Source organism: Vigna unguiculata, chromosome 1, assembly GCF_037176805.1.
Source record: "Vigna unguiculata cultivar grain cowpea cultivar isolate G323 ecotype 2 chromosome 1, ASM3717680v1, whole genome shotgun sequence".
Taxonomy (NCBI): Eukaryota; Viridiplantae; Streptophyta; class Magnoliopsida; order Fabales; family Fabaceae; genus Vigna; species Vigna unguiculata.
The window spans coordinates 30,186,010-30,208,961 of record NC_140792.1 but is presented as its reverse complement, the minus strand read 5'-3'; the positions used below and the strand labels follow the sequence as shown (position 1 = coordinate 30,208,961).

Below are 22,952 nucleotides of genomic sequence, written 5' to 3'. Positions count from 1 at the left end.
AAAATATATTTTTTGTATTTGGAAAGTGAAAGTTTGTGACAGTTTGGAAACCGATAATTTCAATGCTACTTATTCATTGTTCATATGATAATAAACTAGGTGGAACACAGTTGACTTATACCTTTCATTTTAGCATGAGTGATCATAAAAGAAAAGAACAAAAACAAAGATAATGAATGAGTCACGAATCTAGCTGCGAGAATTGAAAACCGAGCATTTCTTGCGAATTTCTCCTTGACTCCCAACAAGAACATCAACACTCCCCATCTTCACCATCGCATTTGCGAAACTCTTTTGGAACTTAGCCTCATCAGAAGCCAAATCTGCGACAAACCCTTTCGTACTTTTATCCAAGGCAAGCTGCTGATCAATCTGCAGCACCCCTTTGTTGGCAAGAATCTGGTGGTAGAACTCGTTATCAACAACCAGAGAAGTGTTCTGATCCAACGGAGTAGAAGGGTCACGATCCCTAGCACTGCACAGCTTCACCAACTTAGCTTTCAACGCAGGGTCCATTGTAGGGTCAGGACCCGAGAGTCTATCGGCAAAAAAACCGCAGCTTGCAACACCAACAGTGTGTGCACCAAAAAGGGTCACCATTTCCTGCGTTGTGAGGCCCAAATTCTTGTTGAAAAATTGAGAGATTATTGAAACGGGGCTGGAGGGTCCTGGAATTTTGACATCGTTGATGTTGGAGACCAATCCATCGCGTCTTCCGGTGGGAACTTGGTATTTGGGTCCTCCAGATAAGGACACTGCGGTTCGTGTAGCTAGGGTTATGATGTCTGCACATGACACTGTTGAAGGACATGCAGATTCCAGGTTTTCCTTCACTTCATCGATTAGGTCAAAGCCCCGAACGTCGACGTTTGCGCCTGCTTCTTTCTCTGCTGTGTTAGACGTTGTGGAGTTTATGAGTATGGATGCATCACAACCCTGTTCATTCAAATTAACAAAACTGTTTGTTGATTACTTTAGTTGTGAATTGTTGTTGGTTCAAATAGTTTGGTTATGCAGAAAATAACACCACATAAACATATAATTTACATGGAAGAAAATAAAAGAAAGTGTTAAAAAGAAAAAAAAAATAGTGTTAAAAAATATGTTATATGTTGAGAGAGTGACATAAAAATGAGTTAAAGTTATCATATTACAAAAACAAATTAATTAATTAATTATATAAATCTGTATACTTATACAATTTCTTTAGATAGAAAAAATTACAAATTTAAGAAAACTGAAATATATTTAATTTAAATTGGTTAACTTGTTAAATTTGCAAGCGAATTTAAATTTATTGATTATTTTACTTTTTTATTGTGATAAAAAATATAAATTACTATCAAACACAAAATGATTACTTTAGTTCTATACATGGATAAAAAATAACTACTTGCTACCCAAAAAGAAATAGCCTAACTAAAATCGCTTAAGAAAACTTAGATAAACATTAATCGAAAAATATTTATAATTATTGACAAAATGTCAAATGAATAATTTTAATAATATCCACTTCAAAATAATTGATATTAATATAAACCGAAATTAGAAATGAAAAAATAATGTTTTTATTGGTGTTTATAAAAAGTTGTAGTTAACACTAAAAAGAAAAATAATCGTATAAATGTAAGTAAAAAAAATAAACTTTGAGAAATCAAAATATTCTTATAAATTTCTATATTTTTAATTTTTTCTAAATTTTTTTATTCAAACAACTTATTCTATTTAAAAGCATTTCCAGTTTTTCATAAAAATAAATTATTTCTTTAAAATTTTGCTTTTCATACACAGCCCTGTATTTGGTTTTTCACGTATTGTTTATATTACCATCTTTTTCTGTTCTTTTCTTTTCCCCACGCATTCCAAAAATCAAGTTTCCATTCATTACTTTTCAGATCTACAATAGGGAAAAATTCATCTAAATCTTATACTACCCAAACATATTCTCAATTTTGTTTAAGAACAATGTATTTAGTATGAAAAATACTTATAAAAAGTACATATAAAACTAGTATTTTTTTTTTTCTTTGTCGTCCTTAAGTCTCTATTTTCTATAAAACTGTGTTTGAGAATCAATCTTACTTAACAAAATCATACACATTAATGTAGATATAAATTTGTTATATGTACTGTAAAACATGGAAAGTTACTTTTCATAGTAATGAAAACTTGAAATTTTAAAATAGAAAGTAAAACGAACAATCAGCTTGGATATATAAAAACGACATGACCATAAAGTATAAAAATCAGACACAGAAATTAAAAATGAACAGATAAAAGGGATTGAATCGATTCTGCACAAAATCTTACTCTGACAGCACAGTCATGGAAATGCAAGCGAAGCAAAGCTGCAGTAATGGTGTTGTCACGATTGAATCGATTCTGCACAACTTTCTTCACAATGGACTCTGCTTTTGGGCACGAAGAATCATAGAATCCAACCTTCAACTCCCCAAATGCTAAGGGAACTATGATGCAAAACAAGACCAGTATTATATTCATCTTCATCATTTTCGATGCTTCAAATTTCAACACTCAAGTTTTGTGACGACTTCATATATATGTAGAAACAGAAGAAACTGTAACTGCGAATTAATTGCCGCCTTATGACTTTTTATTACCCATTGCATGCAGCTAATACACTCAAACACTGAATTTGTCGTTTAGAATGATTCAATTAAGATAAGGCTCATATCATATTGATATTATTTCTTTAAATGTTACTATGCAACATCAAGAAGAAAATTACTATATTATTTTAGGTTAGGTAAAAACAGTAATAACGTAAAAACTTAAAACTAAAATCAAATCTGAGAATAAGTACAAATCAATAATATTATAGTTTCATTAAAGAAAAGCAAATTATGATACCTATATATCTTTCTAATTCTAAAGAGAAAACAAAACACTTTCTTAAAAATAAGAAGCAACTAGGATAGTCTTAAAACTAAAGTAGTATAAAAGAAAAGAAAATAATTTTGACATTTTCTATACTCCTTCTGTAATAAGGAAAGAAGTCAAAGTAAATTTTTCAATATGTGACACTCTTAATTGTCTTAAATACTTCATGACCCAATATTCACAAAAATAATAATAATAAAAAGAGTATTTATTGGAAACTGCATATGCTTAGTGTCCCCTGAGAATGTAGCTTATTACAATTTATTTTTTATTACGAGGGGTTTAGTATGCTTCCAATAAGATAACTACAGGAAAATAAAAACAAAATATGCATTAACAGAGAGTGAAACTACCACACAAGAATACACTCATGAAACTTCAATGGTGTTGTGTTGTAGTTTGCCAGCTGTTGTTGCATGTTGGAACAATGAAATGTTTATTAGTTTAGTTAGTTTAAACTATATTGTTAATTATAATATCGTATCTTATTAACAACTATACCTGAATCTTCGAACAATCCGCTTGATTAAATCCAACGACAAAGACATCTAACGTGTCTGTTAGTTTCTGCTTTTTAGTTACAATTTTACTTTCTTTCCTTCTGTTTTGCAATGCTGATGAAAGTGTTTTATTATATATACCGAATTAAATTCAATATAACTTTTTGTAAAATGTATTTTCCATATACAATTATGGAGAGTAATATAATCTTGATTGACATATTTGAAAATTAAAGCATATTGAAAAACCTTAAATAATATTAAATTTAGTGACAAAAAATAATTAGTCAGATATTAATTTATAAACTAAAAGTTATTGGTAACTAAACTTGTTTTAAAAATTTATAATTGATTTCAAAATTGGTAACTAAAATAGTTTCTATTATAAATTGATCTCTAAATTGGTTACTAATATTAGTTACGTAGGTTTTGGTTATCAAATAAATTATTCACTAAATTAGTTTTTAATTAATTATTTAAATATCAATCTAGAAATCAATTCATTTAGTAACCAAAACCTAAGTACTTAATGTTAATGATTAATTTAGAGATTAATTCATAATAAAAAATATTTTAATTACCAGTTTAAAGACTAATTGTAAGTTTTTGAAACTAGTTTAGTTACTAATAATTTTTAGTTTATAAATTATAATCTAAATTGATCGTAACTAATTATTTTTTATCACTAAATTTAATCATTATATATTTAGGTTTTTTCTTGTAATGAAAGTTATCCGAAATTAATCACAAAATTAGAGACCAATTTACTTTTTATCTCTGATATTATTTTGTTGCTATTTTTTTCAACGTGAATAATTTGATATTATTGATTTTTTTTTATACATATTTTAGACTCTCCAAGTGTAAAATCAAATACCAAAATATTATAGCTTAAAGTGCTCTAACTGAATAAACAGAAAGGCTTTTGGCTGTTGACGATGATATAAAAAATATTTATGCGAGTTCAAAAACAATATAATTAAATATTTTATTAAAAATGTCTTTAGTATATCAAATAAATTATATTTTAGCTCATGCATTTAATCGTGACGTTTATTGGACTAAAATAATAAAATATTAAAGTGGCTCGTACGGCCAATATTTCAAAATGTAACATAGACTTTCGTACGATAATAATTAAGTAGTGGCAGCAGGGTGCTTAATAAATACGACGGACTTAATTAAATAATTAATAACGAGCGAGAAATAGACTTATAAAAGAAAGAGGCCTTAAAAGCTTATAAAAAAAAATTGGTTATGTTCTTATAGAGCCAAGCTGTAATCCACAAATCTGCTGAGGTACTCAGATATCTGATCTCTAGCTGTCTTCTCTTATTTCAGTTGGATATAGGGAGCGGCGCAGGAGACCTGCAAAAGACACTCCGATGCTTAAGTTAGCACTGGTGATGTCAGAACTTTCAGAGAATATATTAATGTGTAATCAATGCATGGGATAATGTGCTATATATACTATTTTACCTGTGGATCCTACCTGTAGTGGGCTTTAGATGCCCAAATACCTATTTACCTTTCTTGGGGTTCACTGGTATGGGGTGAAAATACCAACGAGCCCCTGAGGGTTGTTATGCAATGAGTGTTGGTTATGAGTATGGGTGATAAGTTCCTTCTTAGTAAGGGGGATTCGGTATTTGGCCATGTGGATCTGAGGGGTTGGTTACTTGGGGCTAGCTTGGCTAGCTTAGGTTGCCGCTGGCTGGGGGCCGTCTAGTTTGTGATCTGGGAGGTCCTAGGCGTCTTGGTGTGCGGGGATTAGTACTCGGCCTAGGGAGTTTGACAGAGGCCGTGTACCGCGGACGTCCTTGTCCTTGGGGATGCTCTTAGTACGAGGCTCGGCCCTCGGCCTAGGGAGTTTGGTTGGTGGTCGTGCACCGCTAACATCTTTGCCCTTGGAGGTGCTCTTAGTGCGCGGGGCTCGGCTCTCGGTCCTAGGGAGTTTGGTGGCCGTGTACCGCTAACATCCTTGGGGAAATAACCTTGGTTAGGTTGTGTGTCGTGTGTCACGTGCGTCTGAGGTGTGATTGGGACAGGTTAAATTATTCTTTTGTTCTTATAGAACTCAAGTATTGTCAAATTGGTCCGCTAGTTATTTTTTATCTTAATTTGGTTTTTTTTATTTAAAAAAAATGATTCAATTTTATTATTGTCGTTAATTTGACCAAATAATGTTAAAATCAATGGCACGTGTCAATTTGTGATCTTTTTGAATTTTTTTATTTTTTACACAAGTCACTTCAGAGTTGTGTTACATGTCAAAATGATTTAATTTGGTTCCTATATTTGTTTTTTGTTTCAATTTAGTTCCAATTTTTGTAAAAATATAGCAATATTGTATGTCCTTACATTGATACTCAATTTACATTTTGTATAGATCTTATGGTGATATTCTTACTAAAATTAACATTTTTATTAAATATTTCTAGAAATATTTTTAAATTAAATTTAAATTTTATACAAAACTTTAAACTTTGGTTTTATTTTGAACTTGAAATTTAGTTCTTAAACCTATGTGTGACAAGTTATTTGATTTTTAATCTTCACTAAGTTTGTATATTATGGTACACTTGATGCCTTTATATGTGATGACAAAATGGTTAATTATTGAAATTATGTTTGGGGTTGGACTTTGATTAACAATAAAACTAAAACCAAAAATTTTGTTAAAAAATATTTCTACAAATATTTAATAAAAATGTCAACTTTAGTGAGGGTGGGCAAAAAGTCCAATTTTTATGATCCAATCCATTTAATATCCATTATATTAAAAATCCAATCCATTTAAAATCCATTTTATTAGATCTGGATATCAATCTAATCTACATTTTATATATTTTATGGATTGAATATCCATTCTCGAAATCTAGATTTTCAAAATGGATAATCCAAAATATCCAATCCAAATTTTCACTTTATATTTTTTGTTAGGTTAGGCTAAAGGTTGAGACGGACTAGACCAAATTTGGCCGAATTAGGCTAAATTCTGTCAAGTCGGTCCCGATCGAGATTTGATCCAGTTGGTCCTGGACAAAATTTGGAAGTATTCGGCCAAATTTGTCAAATTCTTTGGTGTCAGCCCTATGGACACAAATTTGGATCCACATCCATTATTTGGATCCAAAATAGATGTGAATTAGATTTTTGATAGGGCTGACACCATAGAATTTGACAGATTTTTTGTCGAGGCCAACGAGGCCAAATTTCAACTTGGGATGAACTTAGATGACTTTTGAACGAATTTAGATCGGGGACGACGTGACTTAGATGGCCAAATTTCGTTCGGAACTTACTCGACCGAATACGGCTAAATTTTGGTAATGAACAACTCGACTGAATTTGGCCAAATTTAGGTTAAGATCGACTCGCCTAAATATGACCAAATTCTGGTCGCAATCGACTTTGCCAAATACGGCCAAATTCATATCAAGACCAACTCGGTCAAATTTTGGTCGAGGCCAAAACGACCGAATTTTGACCGGAGCCGACTCGACTGAATTCGGTCGAATTTCGGTCGTGGCTGACTCATTTAAATACGGACAAATTTCACCCTAGGCCATCTCAACCAAATACAACCAAATTGGAGTCAGAGCCGACACGGCCAAATCTCAATCAGGGCCAACTCGATTGAATTTGACCACATTTTGACTGGAGCCAACTAGGTTTAATACAACCAAATTTTGGTCGCAGTTGTCTCGGCCGAATACGGTCAAATTTTGTCTAAGTCGACTTAGCCCAATGTAGTCAAATTTGGGTCGGGGTGAACTCAACCAAATACTTCCAAATCTTGTCTAGGACCAGTTGGGCCAAATTTCAATCGAGACCGACTTGACAGAATTCGGCCAAATTTTGTATATAGGGTCACGCCAACTCAATCAAATACGATTAAATTTAAACTAGTCGGTCTCAACTTTTAGCCTAACCTAACCAAAAATATAAACTGAAAATTTGGATTGGATATTTTGGATTATCCATTTTGAAAATCTAGATTTAGAAAATGAATATCTAATTATAAAATATATATATCAGATTGATATCCATATCCAATAAAATGGATTTTAAATGGATTGAATTTTTAATAAAATAGATATATTAAATGGATTAGATCATAGAAAAAATAGAATTGATTATAAAAAATGGACTGTTTGCCCACTCTTGATTAGAATTTTGTGACACATCTCTTCGCATATTTAATGTCAGAACAGAAAACCAATAAAAAAATATTGCCTATCAACATCTAAACACTTTTCTAAAATCATCCATGTAATGATAGCAGACATATGCAAAAACTTCAAATTATTGTTGTTGCATAAGGTTAGCTTTCCTATTTCTGGTAAAATAATGTCATTTCTCTTCCTTCTTTCGTTCGATCAATAAGAAACTATTATCTAGAGAAGGATAAACAACAAAGAAGAACCTTAGCTGTACTGCAACAGTAAACCAAAGCACCATTATTTTATGAAAGAATCAAGTATTTCAGTGTAATCATTTGAGACGTGCGACATGGAACGTGGAAGGTGAGACGTGAGCGTGATAAGTGGGACGTGGGACGTGAGACGTGAAACGTGGGACGCGGGACATGAGACGTGAGACGTAGGACGTGGAACGTGAGACGTGAAACAACATGAGACATAAGACGTGAGATCTAAGACGTGAGACGTGGGACGTGAGACGTGGGACGTGGGACGTGGGATGTGGGACGTGAGACGTAGGACGTGAAATGTGGGACGTGGGACGTAGGACGTGAGATGTGAAACATAGGACGTGGGACATGAAACGTGGGACGTGAGACGTAGGACATGAAACGTGTGACGTGAGACATAGGACGTGGGACGTGGAACATGAGACGTGATACGTGAGACGTGAGACGTGGAATATGGGACATGATACATGGGTGGTGAGACGTGAAACGTGGGACGTGGGACGTGAGACGTGGGACATGAGACGTGAGACGTGAGACGTGCGACGTGAAATGACGTGAGACGTGAGACGTGAGACGTTAGACGTTAGACGTAAGACGTGCGACGTGCGACGTGAGACGTGGGACATGAGACGTGAGATGTGGGATGAGAGACGTGAGAAACGTGAGAAATATGGAACGTGGAACGTGGGACGTGGAACGTGAGACGTAAGACGTGGGACGTGGGACATGGGACGTGAGACGTAAGACGTGGGACATGGGACGTGAGACGTAAGACGTGAGACATGGGACGTGAGCCGTGGGATGTGGAACATGAGACATGCAACGAGAGACATTCAACGAGAGACGTGAGATGAGAGAGAGACGGGAGACGTGAGACATGATAAGTGATAAGTGGGACGTGAGACGTGTGACGCGCGACGTGGGAGGCGCGATGTGAGACGTGCGACGTGAGACGTGAGACATGAGACGTGAGACGTCCGTAAACACTAAACCTTGAAATTTATATTCATAGACTTTAAACCTTACAATTTAATTAAAAAATTTAGAAGTTTAATAAAAAAATTGTTAATGTATCTATAAATTTGTACTAATAAATTTAAATTATACTCTTGTAAAATAATGTATTAATAAAAAGAGATTAAATACATATAAAAGTGAAAGAATAAAAATATGAGAGTAAAAATAATAATTAATGTTTATTTAACACATAAAAATCAAACTTATGAGGATAACAACAATAATTTATATTTATTGAACTCTTAAATGAGCGGAAGGAAGCAGAGGATGATCTGAAAAGTTAAACTAAGAATGGAGACAAAATTTAATTTTCATGATCCAATCCATTTTTGCTATGATCCAATCCATTAAATATTCATTTTATTAAAAATCCAATCTATTTTATTAGATTTGGATATCAATCTGATCTACAGTTTATATATTTTATGGATTGTATATTCATACTCTAAATCTAGATTTTCGAAATGGATAATCCAAAATATCCAATCCAAATTTTTAGTTTATATTTTTGGTTAGGTTAGGCTAAAGATTGAGACGAACTAGCCAAAATTTAGTCGTATTTGATTGAGTTGGCGTGACCCCATACAAAATTTGGCTGAATTAGGCCAAATTCTGTCAAGTCGGTCCCGATCGAATTTTGTTCCAGCTGGTTCTGGACAAAATTTGGAAGTATTCGGTTGAGTTCACCCCGATCCAAATTTGACTACATTGGGCTGAGTTGACCTAGACAAAATTTGACTGTATTCGGTCGAGACAAACGCGACCAAAATTTGGCTGTATTTAGCCTAGTTGTTCCAATCAAAATTTTGTAAAATTCAATCGAGTCGGCCCTGATTGAGATTTGGCCGAGTCGACCCTGGTCCAAATTTGGTCGTATTCGGCTGAGACGGCCTAGGATGAAATTTGGTCGTATTCAAATGAGTCGGTCACGATCGAAATTTGGCCGTATTCAACTGAGTCGACCACGACCGAAATTCGACCAAATTCAGTCGAGTTGGCTTCGGTCAAAATTCGGTCGTGTTGGCCTAAATTAAAATTTGACTGAGTTGGTCTTGGCCTGAATTTGGTCATATTCGACAGGGACGATCGCGACTGAAATTTGGTAATATTTAGGCGAGTCGGTCCAGACCTAAATTTGGCCAAATTCAGTCGAGTTGGTCATGACCAAAATTTGGTCGAGTCAGCACTAGCCCAAATTTAGCCGTATTCGGTCGAGTAGATTCCGAACAAAATTTGACTATATTCAACTTAGTCGGCTGTGATCGAAAATTGACCATGTTCAGTGAAGTCAGTCCCGACCGACGAATTTAATGGAGTCAATCCTGACCGAAATTTGACTGATCAGGCCCTGACCCAAATGTGACCATATTTGGCCAAGTCGACTCTGGCCAAAATTTGGTCGTATTAGGCAAAATCGACCTTGACCGAAATTCAATCGAATCCAATCAAGTCGATCTCGATTAAAATTTCGTCATGTCGACCTTGGCCCAAATTTGGTCACGTTGTCCCCGACCGAAATTCGTTCGAAAGTCATCCAAGTTCATCCCATGCTGAAATTTGGCATCGTTGGCCGCAACAAAAAATCTGCCAAATTCTATGGTGTCAGCCCTATGGACACAAGTTTTAAAAAATTGAATTTAAATTTATTTTATGAAAAATGGATTTTGGATTTTGAACTTGATCCAAATATTTAGATTTGGATTGAAACTTGATCTAAATATTTGGATATGGATTTTTAAAAAATCCAACCTATTTTTTTTTAAAAAAATAGATTTGGATCGAAAATCTAATCCAATTATTTGGATCCAAAATGGATGTGGATTGGATCACTAAAAATCCAATCCATGATCACCCGTAAATTTTAGTAAGTATATCATCATAAGATTTATACAAAAAATAAATTGATTCTCAATTTAAGGAGGGACAATATTGCTTCATTTTTGCAAAAAATTGGACTAAATTGAAACTAAAAACAAATATAGGGACTAAATTGAATCATTTTGACATGTGACAACATTCTAAAGTGACATGTGCGAAAACAAATAAAAAAATTCGAAAAGAAAATTCAAGAAAATCCAAAAAATAAAAAAAAAATCACAAATTGACAAGTGGCGTTGACTTTAACACCATTTGGTCAAAAATGATGGCAATAACCAAATTGAATCATTTTTAAAAAAACAAGTACCAAATTGAGATAAAAAAAATTGGAGAATCAATTTGATACTACTTGACAAATAGAATGACCAAAAAAGTAATTTAAAAAAAAAATGTTTAGTAAGCATAAAATGTTAGTTTTGAAATGGTGAGTTTAGCCAAGAAGGGGGGGGGGGTTGAATTGGCTTTATAAAACTTTTCAATTGAATCTAATGGACTGGAAAGTTTGGATGTAAATGCAACAAACCATTACACTTTCAGTCGATTAAAATATAAAATAGCAGACTAAATTGTTCTTGATGCTATGAAACAATCGATTAAAAAGACAAATCAGTCGGCTAAAATACTGGAGAATTATGCAGAATGCAGAATTTGCGAATTCAACTCAAACAACAATCTTTTACATACAAGACTTGTTCCAATTAGTATTTATAACAAGTATAAAGCCTTAGATTACACAAGAACGCATTAAATCACACCAAAGATCAAATTGCTTGGTTTTCTTGAGTTTTTAAAGAGTTTCAAAGAGAGTGAGATGAGGGAAAGAGAAATGCACAGTTATTTTTATATTGGTTTACTCAATCATAGAGCTACATCCAGTTTACCAGGACAACCTGAGCCTGGTTTCCACTATATTCAAAAGTTTTACAAATCACAAACCAAGATTACACTTTTAAACAACAAAACACACAAGATTTTTGACTCACGCAAAAATCTAGACACACAACCTACAAGAATCACACTTGCAGACCTGAAATCACATCAGGCAAACCATTCAGAGGCACAAGAACATCCAAACCTGATGGTGGCTGTCCCTAGCCAACCATACATGTGTTCTTCAAGCTACTCACAAGTCAAAATACCTCCAAGATCAACCAAGATCTTCAAAACATGACTTCCAACTGTGTATTATAGAGAGAGAACGTTTCCCAAAGATGAATGACAAAATTTTATGCTCAAAAACTCAGATTCGCACCTCTGCTCGCAAAAACACAACTTATATAGTCTGATTTAAGTGAAAATAGTCGATTGAATTTTCTGTACAGTCAGCTGATTTCACCTGACTTAAGTGAAATTAGTCGATTAAAAAATAATTCAACTGACTGAATGCATTCATACCAGAAACTATATACAGCAAGCCTTTTAACCTGTTAAAACCCATTTTAACAGATTAAAAGAGACACACTAAGGCACACAAGACATCTAACCTATGTCATATAGCCTATCAACAAGATATAACACTAACACATTACATTTAACATGTTATTTACATATTTAACACACTAAAACCTAATCTTCAAGAGAATCTTCATCAATATTCATCAAACACTTAAGATGTTCATGCACATGGTTTTATCAATTATTTGCTTCAAGCTTGCTTGTGCCAACATAAAACACTTTAAGTCCAATAAAAATATGCATCTTGTACGGTCTCACATTTCTTACAATAAGCAAGAGAGTGAATATTGGTGATTATATAATGAACTCTAAGTTCATTAAATTTTTATTCTACTCAAATACACTTTAAGTTTGTATTTTACTTTTTTTATACTTTTAAGTGTTGTGAGGTTTGGGTTTAATTATTATTTTGAAGATGGTAGGTATATGTGGGGTCAAAGGACATGGGAGGGTAGTCTATGTGTTGTACAAATTTTTACATATATAGTGTTATTCTCGGGTTTTCATTAGCCAACGATTGTGGTTTTTCTCTAGTTTTAGGGTTTCCATGTTTTGTTCTTATTTGTGATTTGCGGTTTGCAGTTTGTGGTTTGCATGGAGGAAGGGCTCTGCAGTTTACATATCTTATTCGTGTGGTATAGCTTACAAATTTGGGCTTGCAAATATGGGTTTGCATGGAATGCACTTGGAGGTTTTGTGGTTGTTGTTGTGGTAGGGCACGATCTGGTTCGGTGAGTGGTGCAATGGCTCATGTGCAGTGCGGTGGAGGTTCGATGTAGTGGCAACATTCTGTGGCTTGTGCAACGGTGCTACGTGGTTGGCGAGTGTTGTGTCGTGGTACTATGGTAGACCTGTGATGGTTGGTTCTTCGACAAAGGCTACTGGAGTAGGGTCTGGTGTTGTTCCTGTAGTGGTTGTGCGGTGAAAAATGTTGGTTGTGTTGTAGATCTACTTAAGGAAGAAAGAGATGACGTGACAACTCCTGGTTACTCAATTTGATAATGGAGGATTGTGAAATGTGACATCTCCTGGTTGGTCCGATTTCAAAGTGGAAGACTGTGACACGTGGCAGCTCTTGGTTGGGCAAACTATGAGTGCTAGGATTACCTTTTCTAGCGGTAATTTTATACACGAGCATTGACTAATATTGATGCAAGGTGTGTGGAGATTATGCACGAGCATTGGTTGGCATTAATGCATGGCGTATGGTGTTTTATACACGGACATTGGCTAATATTGATGCAAGGTGTGTAGTCATTATACACAAACATTGGTTAGCATTGAAGCATGATGTATGGTGTTTATGCAAGGGCATTGACTAATATTGATACAAGGTGTGTGGTAATATTATACACCGGCATTGGTTAACATTGATGCAGAATGCATGAAAATTCTTGGATGGTTTAATTTCAAGAGAATATACTCTTTTATAGTGGAGTATGATTGTTGGTATAGACAAGGAAGATGTGTATCTTAATCATGGTGGAGTTTGTTAAGTATGATGAAAATATGCATCTTGTAAAGTCACACATTTCCTAGGATAAGCAAGGGAGTGGGTATTGATGACTATATTATAGACTTTAAGTCCATGATATTTCTTGTTCCAGTCAAACACACTTTAAGTTTGTATTTAACTTTTCTTATACTCTTGTATAGAGTATTATGAGGTTTGAGTTTAATTCTTGCTTTGGAGAGTGTGAATGTACGTGAGAAGATAGTTTGTGTTGTACAAATTTTTACATAGTGTTATTTTCTGGTTGTCATTAAACAAAGGTCGTGATTTTTCTTCAATTTTGGAGTTTTCACGTTGTGTTCCTTGTGTTAATATTATTTCTCTATTAGTAGGGTGATTCTTGGAAGTAAAGACGATAATTGATAGTGATTTTTTCCAACAAAACCTTATACTAAACATATATCCTATGATTATGAATTTTAAATTTCTAGAAAATAAAACTATTATTTTTTTTATAAAAAAAAAATTCAAATTGAATATTTTTTTTTTACAAGTTCTATGAATGCTTTTAACTCAGCAAGTGAAAATAGATTAAACTTTATGCTTAAATGAAATATAAAAGAGCTGAGAATGATACGGAATGTAGCTCGATTAAATGAATTTATTTCTCACTTAAAGTGTGTGATTGAAAATATGGAAGCAGAGATGAAGAAACATTGGAAAGATCAAGTGAGTTTATTGCTTGCTTAAGCAAGTCCATATAATAAGGAAACATCATGTTATTACCTCACGGAGATGTTATTGGAAAACCAATTTAAAGTTCATTTTTTTTCTTATTTAAGTGTGATGGAGTTTTTCTTATCATAAATAACTCTAAAAAAAAGTATTTGTTATAATCTGACTTGGTATGGAAAATGATTTAGAAAACTTTTTTTTTTTTGGATAGAAAATTTCATAATTTTTAAAACGTTCAGTTGTTTTGAAATTTGAATTAATTTCATTTTAAATTGTTTTATTTTAAATATTTTATTTAGATTTGACAATTCAAATTTAATGAATTTAAATGTTTTTATTTAAAAAATATTTCAATTATCATCATATTCAAAAAGTTATTTAAATATTAAATAATTGTTAAAAATTAAAAATACCAATATTAATTATCTTTTGTCAATCTTAATTGATATTATCTTTTGGTCAAAATTCTTTAAGACTTTTTTGAACAAATTTTTCTTAATTTATAGTAAATGAGATTATTTTCAAGTCATGAATATTAGAGCAACCCAAACTCAAGGATTTCAACCTGATCCGGACTTATTTAAGCTCAGGTTGAGTCTTACTTGATCAGGGTCAAGTCAAATGGATCTGAGTCAAGGTTGATTCGAGTTGATATAGACCTAACTTAAGTTAAGTAGGTCCGAGTCCTAATCAAGGCCAATTGGGCTACGCCCAGGTCATCCTAGATTGATCAAGATCAGGTTAGTCCTAGTCCAACCAATACGAGGTCAAGTTGTGTCAAGCTAAGTTTTCTCTGGCCTAAGTCAAGTCGAATCAACCCTAATCTCATCTAGTCTAGTCGGTCGAGTCGAGTCAAGTTGGTTAGGATTTAGGTCAAGTTAGTGAGCCCAAGTCAAACCAAGTTAGGGTGGGTCAATATTCATTTAAGTCACATTGACCCACGTTAAATCGAGTTTGGTTAGGCTTAGTGGAGTTCTAGTCTAATAAAGACCAAATCAGCCCTAACCAGATTAAGACCAGGTTAAGTTGAGTATAGGTCAAGTTGAGCCAGCATAGTCAAGCTAAGTCTACCCATCCAGGTCGAGTTGAATTGGCTTAGGTTAAAGTCAAAGTGATTTGGTCTAAACTCAATCAAGTTAAGCCCAAGCCAATCAAAATAAGTTAACCCAGGTTTAAGTCAAGCCAACTCAAGATGAGATCATGTTCAACTAAGTTACTTTGAGTCAATTCTGATCAAGTCAAACTTGGATTCAGTCTAGGTTAACTTGGGCCCAAGTGTGACTAAGTGCAATTAAGTCAGGTTTGGTTAAGTCGAGTTAGACCAGAATATTGGGTCAAAGCTAATTGCAGGCTTTTCGAGAATATATATATATATATATATATATATATATATATATATATATAGACCACCTAAAAAATTTTCTAGACTAGTACCCAAGTTTAATGGGATGGATGAGTATAATCATCAACATTTCACACAAAAGAATAATACATCATCTTCTTTCTTTCTTAAGTATGTTGATCAAACTCACATTTAAAAGCTAATAATTATAATTATTTATTCAATCCAAATCGGACTATTTCCTTTCATCATATATTCATACAAAAGGTAACAACCGAGCTAATTGACTTTCTAACCAAAATCACTTTATATTAAAAATTTCGACTAATTATCCTTTTTGAGCTCTAGTATATTTTATCACTTTAAGAAAACTATCATTAATAATCAATTTTAGTAAAAGTTGTTAATCACTATAGTAACCAATTTAGATACCAATCTACAAAATAAAAATTATTGATTGCTAAAATAGTTTCTATATGAATAAAAAATTATAATTAGTCGCTAAATTAATTTCTAAAATTTAGCTACCAAAGAAAATTAATCAGTAAACATTAGCTATCAAGATTTTTACTATCAAAGAAATTGATTTCTAAATTTGTCTAATTAATTAGTGAATAATTTAACAATCAATTATAATTTTTTATTCATAATAATGACTATTTTAATAATCAAAATTTTTTATTTTATAAATTAATATTTAAATCGATGACTAATAATGTTTGGAAAGAAGTTCCATCAAATATTAACATATTTTATTAATTTAAATCAAGGAATGAAAACAAGAGAAATCCATTTTTTCGGAATAGATTCTAAACTGTTGTGGGAAATTCAATATAAATGATAAATGTTTATCATATACGGATTGCTTCAAAGTGAATAATTCAAAATAATTAAAAAAAAAAAACTAATTTCGCATTATACATTTGGGAATGGAAGAGCATGAATTATAGAATTCTTATCCTGAAATATTTTTCGATTACAATTCAGACGGTTTAATTTGAAAACTTTTTAATACCAATCAATTTGTATTTCTTTAAAGTAAAATTATTTATGTAAACTTCTCAAATTTCTTACCTTTATTCAACACTTAATAAAAACTATTTTTTTAAATATTTTTAATTTAACTCTTCTTGAACTATTTTATATTTTAAAATAATTATACAGTTCTATTGGTGTTAGAATAGGTGCAGAATGAAAACTTAAATTTCTATAAATCATCACCCTTCTCGAAAAGTGTAAAAGATTTTAAAAGTTTATTTTTCCTCATTCGTATGTAAACGGGAGGTGCAAGGAAAAACTACCAAAGTGTGTAACAACAATCAATTACATAAAAAAGAACATGTTTACTTTACTTGGGCCATGTATGTTCACCCGTACTTTTTACTTTGAAAATAGAAAAATTATACTATAATTCTCATTTTTTTTTTCATTCTTTACTTTTTAACGTCATTTAATATGTATTATTAATTCTTTTAAAAGAAAAGATAATAATATATTAATCGATAATCCACACTAAATCACGTCAATAAATAAAAGATGAAAATAAAAAAATAGGAGTCATAATACTATTATCTTTAAAAATATTATGAAAAAGAAAAGTTAAATGTGTTACCTTTACACTCAGTATTTCATAGAAAGGTAAAATACATTTGACTTCTCTTGTAAGTAAAAATCAGTTAATTAGTACACAACTTAAAAAAAGAAAAAAAAAGTCTAAATTAAATTTAAGTAAAAATATAATTTGGTTTACCTTCTATTTTCTTGTAGGCAATGCAGGCCTAATAAAAGTTTGTGATCACAAAAGAAGACCCATCATGATTGATGATGAACAAAAAATGGTGTTGCAAATGATTACTTACAATCAAAGACGCTGGAGAATTGATATATAATTTTGATTCTTTATTTTTCCTTGAATAAGTGAAAAGAATGTGTTGTGTGAAATGAAGTGTTTGAGCATTCTTTTGACATGAGTCAAAAAAGCATATATTCCATTGGTTGTGTTACCTAAAAGAAGATACCTCTATTGGTTTGGTAAAGGGATCTTTTCATGTAAAAAGTAGGGCCTTAAAACAAGGCTTTTGAGACAGATACAAACTTTGGTTAAGTAAACAAGATAAATGGCACCAAGAAAGATGGGAAAAAGTGATAAAGTAAAAGCACTTGCAAAAAAGGACTTTCAGTCTTTGCCTGCTTACAACTGCACTTCAAACCATTTCCAATTATGACTTCACCAAATAAAATTCAAAGGTAGTGTCCCCCAAAAGAAAAAGGATAATGACTTCACTAGCGTAAAAGATCTCAAATCTCACATACTATAATACAATTTCATCACTTCTGTAACTTCCTTATACACTGCCTTAAATGAGAAATGTTGCAGGAAGTAATCACTATCAATTTTCTGTTTATTGTGGCAAAGGCAAAACCATCATTTTCAGTGAACATACTTCAATATAGATTAAGTACACCATTGAAAGTTACACAATAATGCTATCTGCAAATTAGATTTCTGCAAGTGAAACAAAAGCCAGCAATATGCACTAGCTTATTTGACCAAAAAAATGGCAATGGGAACAAACTTGAAGCTAGAAAATCACTATATGCTCTCCTGAAATGCATGAGCACGAGAAATAGCTGCTGGATTGGCTTCCAAGATTTGAGAGGCACCCAACACGCGATCTTTGCCTTCTTTTGGATCAATCTTCTTCAAAACATCACCATTTGACAGAGAATTATGTTGATCAGGCTTGATGGTTAATGCAGCCCTCATAGGACTTTTTGAGGCTTCGTTAGAGGCATCAGTTCTGATGGTCTTTGGAACCAAAACACACTTGTCTGATTTCTCTTCATCAGCAAAAACAGTGTCTCTACAATGTTTTCCAAGGGTTGGGGAGCCATTGCCTGAGCAGCAACTGTTACTCGTGGAGGACGACGGCGAAAGACAAGCATTGGATCCTATGGACATAGCCCCAGTTCCAGCATTCCAGAGTGTTGTTCCACTCCAGCACGATGGTGGAACAAGCTGCAAAGGAATGCTGGATGGGCACATGCCAGGAATTGCCACCATTGCTGTTGGACCCCATTGCATTGGTGCAGGACCAGTGTTGTATGGACTACACATTGGTGCTGAAGACTGATGAACTGCCTCCATGGAACTCACATTGTTCCAACCAGGATAAGTTAACACCCATGGAGGAACAGGGTAACATTGTAACCAATTTGATGTCTTGTGTTCTGATAATTCATTTCCATTGTTCGTCACAGAAGATCCACATAACGATGGTTCCCCAGCATACTCTACACGGTTTATAGAACTTGCATCAACACATCTTCTCTCGTCTCTAAGATTAAGCATTGAATCCATTGATTCACAGAGAGGGGTATCTGGCCCAAACTTCAAAACAGTGCTGCTATCTGCTGAAGACCTGAAAGGAACCGAGGATTCAAGACTTGTGACATGTTGGAAACCAGATGTGTCCTCAGATTCTAGTCTGGACGCAGGAATTCCATTCGAGGATACTATAATGTGTCGGTATTGCGACGCTAGGTGTTTGTTCTTCCGTCTCCCAGCACCTATGGGAACATTTCTCATTGTTCCACCGGCAGTCCAATACCTTTGACAGTTCTTGCAGAAATGCCTGGGTTGGTTAACGTTGTAGTTGTTAAAATAACAAAACTTGGTGTCCAAACTGTTACATCGTGGACACTGAAGAATCTTGTCTGGTTTCTTTAAGACTTTATCTTGGTCTGAGCCACCATTCTCCGTGTTATCTTCCACTGGTTTGGGGTTTACTACTGCCTCATTTTCCTGCACTTTATGCTGGAACTCTTGTTTGCTATCCCTTGAATCAGAAGAGTTTTCTTGTTTTTCAGAGTTTTCTCCACATTCACTAGGTATTTCCAGTTCCGCCGCCTTTTTTATGCTGCTGCAAGCATCCTAAAAATTTAAACCAGTCAGATAAATCAAGCAAAAAGAAACAAAATGATCATGTTACACTCATTTTCCATCAAACACTACAAAAGACAACATAGCAGACAATCAACATAACGATAATCTTCTTTGATACCTCAGCTCATGATCTTTTAGTTCATTAAGATAAGCATAGCCTGTCGTATGTATTAACTCTGTCGCAAATTCAGTTTATTCCATGCAATATGAGCATAAGCATTCAACTGAATTCATGTACTTGAAAAGCTAGACGAAAGACGAAAGGCTTTCACTATTTAAGAATAAAGTCTCCAAAGCAATTACTGTACATAAATGCCAAAAGAAACCGCCAAAGAACACCTAGAAAATTAGTGTAGAAAATGACTTCAATAATAAGAAGAGAACCAAATTCTTTGTTACAAATCAAGCTAAGAGATATATAAGATGCCACAAGATCCAATCTAGTGAAAATAATCAGTTACAAAATGCTTTTGTTTTTCAGATGAAGCGGACATCCTCTTCGCACCAACAACAACGAAACCAGAAGCTAAAGATGCTCCAATTCAAAATGAAACAAGTTCAAAGCTGCATTTCATAGGAATAATAACTTGCTTCCTCTTAACACCGCCTTAATTTGTGTAAACAAATCAAATCTCTGAACCTTAAACACATATATAACTAATTCTGAATTAAGCCAAACAAAAGCTTTCATTTGTTAAGATACAACCCTTCAAATTCCACAAGGTTGAGAAGCTTGAAATGAACTCTCATGACAGACCAGGAACTACGAAGACACGAGAAACATTAAAAAAGAGAAACAAAATCCAATTTTACGACCAACCCATTTATACAGACAAGGAATAAAAACAGAAAAATACAAGATTCATGAAGAAACGAACTCAAACAGTTATCTTGGGCTACAGTAAAGAAGTATGTACCGTGGGTCCAGAGTTGGTCGGAATCTGACATTCCGGCACCGGAATCTTCCTGCCAAATAGCCTGATACCCGGATCCTTCTCTGTCTGAGACATGTTGTTGATGGTGATTGTGTTGCACACTTTGAAACTAAGCTCCTCCAACACCCATTACATAGAAGGGAAGCAGAGGAAAAAAGAAAATCAAATATTTTACACAGAGAAAAAGAAAAATAAACAAAAAAGTGGCTTTCTTTCTCTTTCTGAATTTGTTTCCACACAAGACAACTTTTCAAGTGTAGACAGACATCACACTTGCACTAAAATCCCTCTGGAGAAAAAGTCCCACCCTGCAAAAAGCACAAACAACGTGAGGCATCAAAGACACACTATACTACAGTACCATCTCTTATGTTTTCTTTCATTAAAAATTAAAAAAAAAAAGAAAAAAAATCATCTTTCTCTCTTCCCTTTCCCTTTTTTTCTACTACAAAGTCTTTTCCTTTTAAAAAAGATTACCTTTTTTAAATTTTGAAAAAAGTGTCGCCTTTTCTCTTTGCTTCTCATTTGGGTTCAAACATGTGACCCTACTCCACACAATATAAAATGCTTCTGGTATCACTTGGTTTCTTGTTTTCCTCATTGTAACAATTTAGTATGCTTATTTTATTTTACTTTCAATATAATATTCCTTTTCAATTATTATTTATTCCTTGATATTTGAATACATAAATAACAATCAATGCTAACCGACTACACCCATTATCATCTCCTAAATGATCTTGAACCTTGATAAATACAATAATCGTTTCATTTTTAAAATTTAAATAAAAAAAAGTGTACAGAGGGTGTCTTCAATACCCAGTAAATATTTAAGAGTCTAAAAGGCATTTACTAAATTAACATCATAAAAAGTTAATGTCTTTTTAAGTTTGGTAGGTTGAAATGGTTAGTTATATGATTATAAAATGTGTGTTTTTTGGTTCCATGGATGAAAAATGAATGCATTGAGGAGTAGATTAATAAAAATGGGTGGAAGAAGAGGGGAAAGGGGGTGGAGACAGGTGGCAGATGAGTAAGGAGAAGGGTGGAATGATGGCGAAGAATGGAGTGGGAAAAGGTGTGGATGACGTGAGAAAGAGAAAGAGAAAAGGAAAAGAGAAAAGTGATGGCTTTCATTTGGGTTCGATCTTTTCACGCCGCCTTCAACGTTTATGGCTTTTTCCCACCTCTCACTGCTACTACTACCATACCATGCCAATACATCGTATTCTCATCATTTATACTTATTATTATTATTATTATTATTATACTGTCTTTTCTTCACACCTTCTTATACAATTTTAATAACTATTGTTGTGCTGGAAATTAATAGGATTAAAGTAAGAGTATTTAAATATATAGGGATTTGAATGTGAGTCAAGTTGCTTCTTCATGCACACATTCGATGTATAAAAAGTTATTAAAATAAATGGTTTGTATGTATAAGAAGTGTGGATCAATATTTTTAATTTATTTGTAATTGTGAGGTTGGGATGTGGACTCAGTTACATAAAATCAAAATTTAGATTTAAAAAGAATAATAAATTAGTTTATAATTTTTTAATTTTAAATTTGAGTATTTTATAGTAATTAAAAGAAAAATTTATGGATTAATTATTTATTATAAATATAAATAATTAAAGAAATATATAATATATTGCGAAAAATTAGTTATATTTATATAAAGGAGCAAAAAGACAGACAAGATGGCTTAGGGCGGGGACTTATGGATGCTAGTTCATTTAAATGACTAATCTCGGATTATCATCTATATTTAAATGAGTAATTAATATCTAATTAGAAATCAAATTTTCGTGATAATCAGTAAGGAAATTGAAGGAAGGTTTGGATATATAAAAAAAATAAGAAAAGAGATAAAAGAGTAGAGTTAATGAAAGAAAAAGAAAATCTAGAGAGAAAAAGAAGAAATTAGAGGTTCCATATATCCATCATAATATTTGAAATATTTGTGGTGTTTTTCTAATTTTATTTTTTATATCATAATTAGAGTATATTATGATTACTTTATATTTTTTTTCTATATCATTTTGTATCTTTGATTGGATGATCTTGTTCCTTTATTATAATTTCTCTAGTGTGTTCATCTTGACTAAAGCTGTCATGGGTGTTTGTGATAGAATTCACGAGTGGTGGTAAAAGATTTTATTTTCTTGAGGAGTTTATGTAAAACTTGAAAATATAGTAGATTCATCTAATCAAAATGATTATACAACTAGATATAACTCTTGTAATGAAGTGAATCAATATGAATCTTATCTCTCTCTTTTCTTTGCAAGATATATTCCTTACTTTCTTGGTATACTGCCTAAATATTATATGTAATTCAATTTAAAT

General features: G+C 32.9%; 2 protein-coding genes across 2 annotated transcripts; both read right to left on the bottom strand.

Moving 5' to 3' along the window:
* Positions 1-16: 16 nt before the first annotated feature.
* Positions 17-2,590, bottom strand: LOC114192739 (peroxidase 44-like). The gene is made up of 2 exons (XM_028082541.2): positions 2,311-2,590; positions 17-936 (listed from the first exon to the last, which is right to left on the bottom strand). The coding sequence occupies exons 1-2, from the start codon at positions 2,509-2,511 to the stop codon at positions 190-192; spliced, it is 948 nt and encodes a 315-aa protein (XP_027938342.1). The 5' UTR covers positions 2,512-2,590; the 3' UTR covers positions 17-189.
* A 15,554-nt stretch (positions 2,591-18,144) lies between these two features.
* LOC114192723 (cyclic dof factor 1-like) lies at positions 18,145-21,227 on the bottom strand. Its single transcript, XM_028082522.2, has 3 exons — positions 21,075-21,227; positions 20,580-20,905; positions 18,145-19,650 (listed from the first exon to the last, which is right to left on the bottom strand). The coding sequence occupies exons 2-3, from the start codon at positions 20,670-20,672 to the stop codon at positions 18,310-18,312; spliced, it is 1,434 nt and encodes a 477-aa protein (XP_027938323.1). The 5' UTR covers positions 20,673-20,905; positions 21,075-21,227; the 3' UTR covers positions 18,145-18,309.
* Between the last annotated feature and the right edge of the window lie 1,725 nt (positions 21,228-22,952).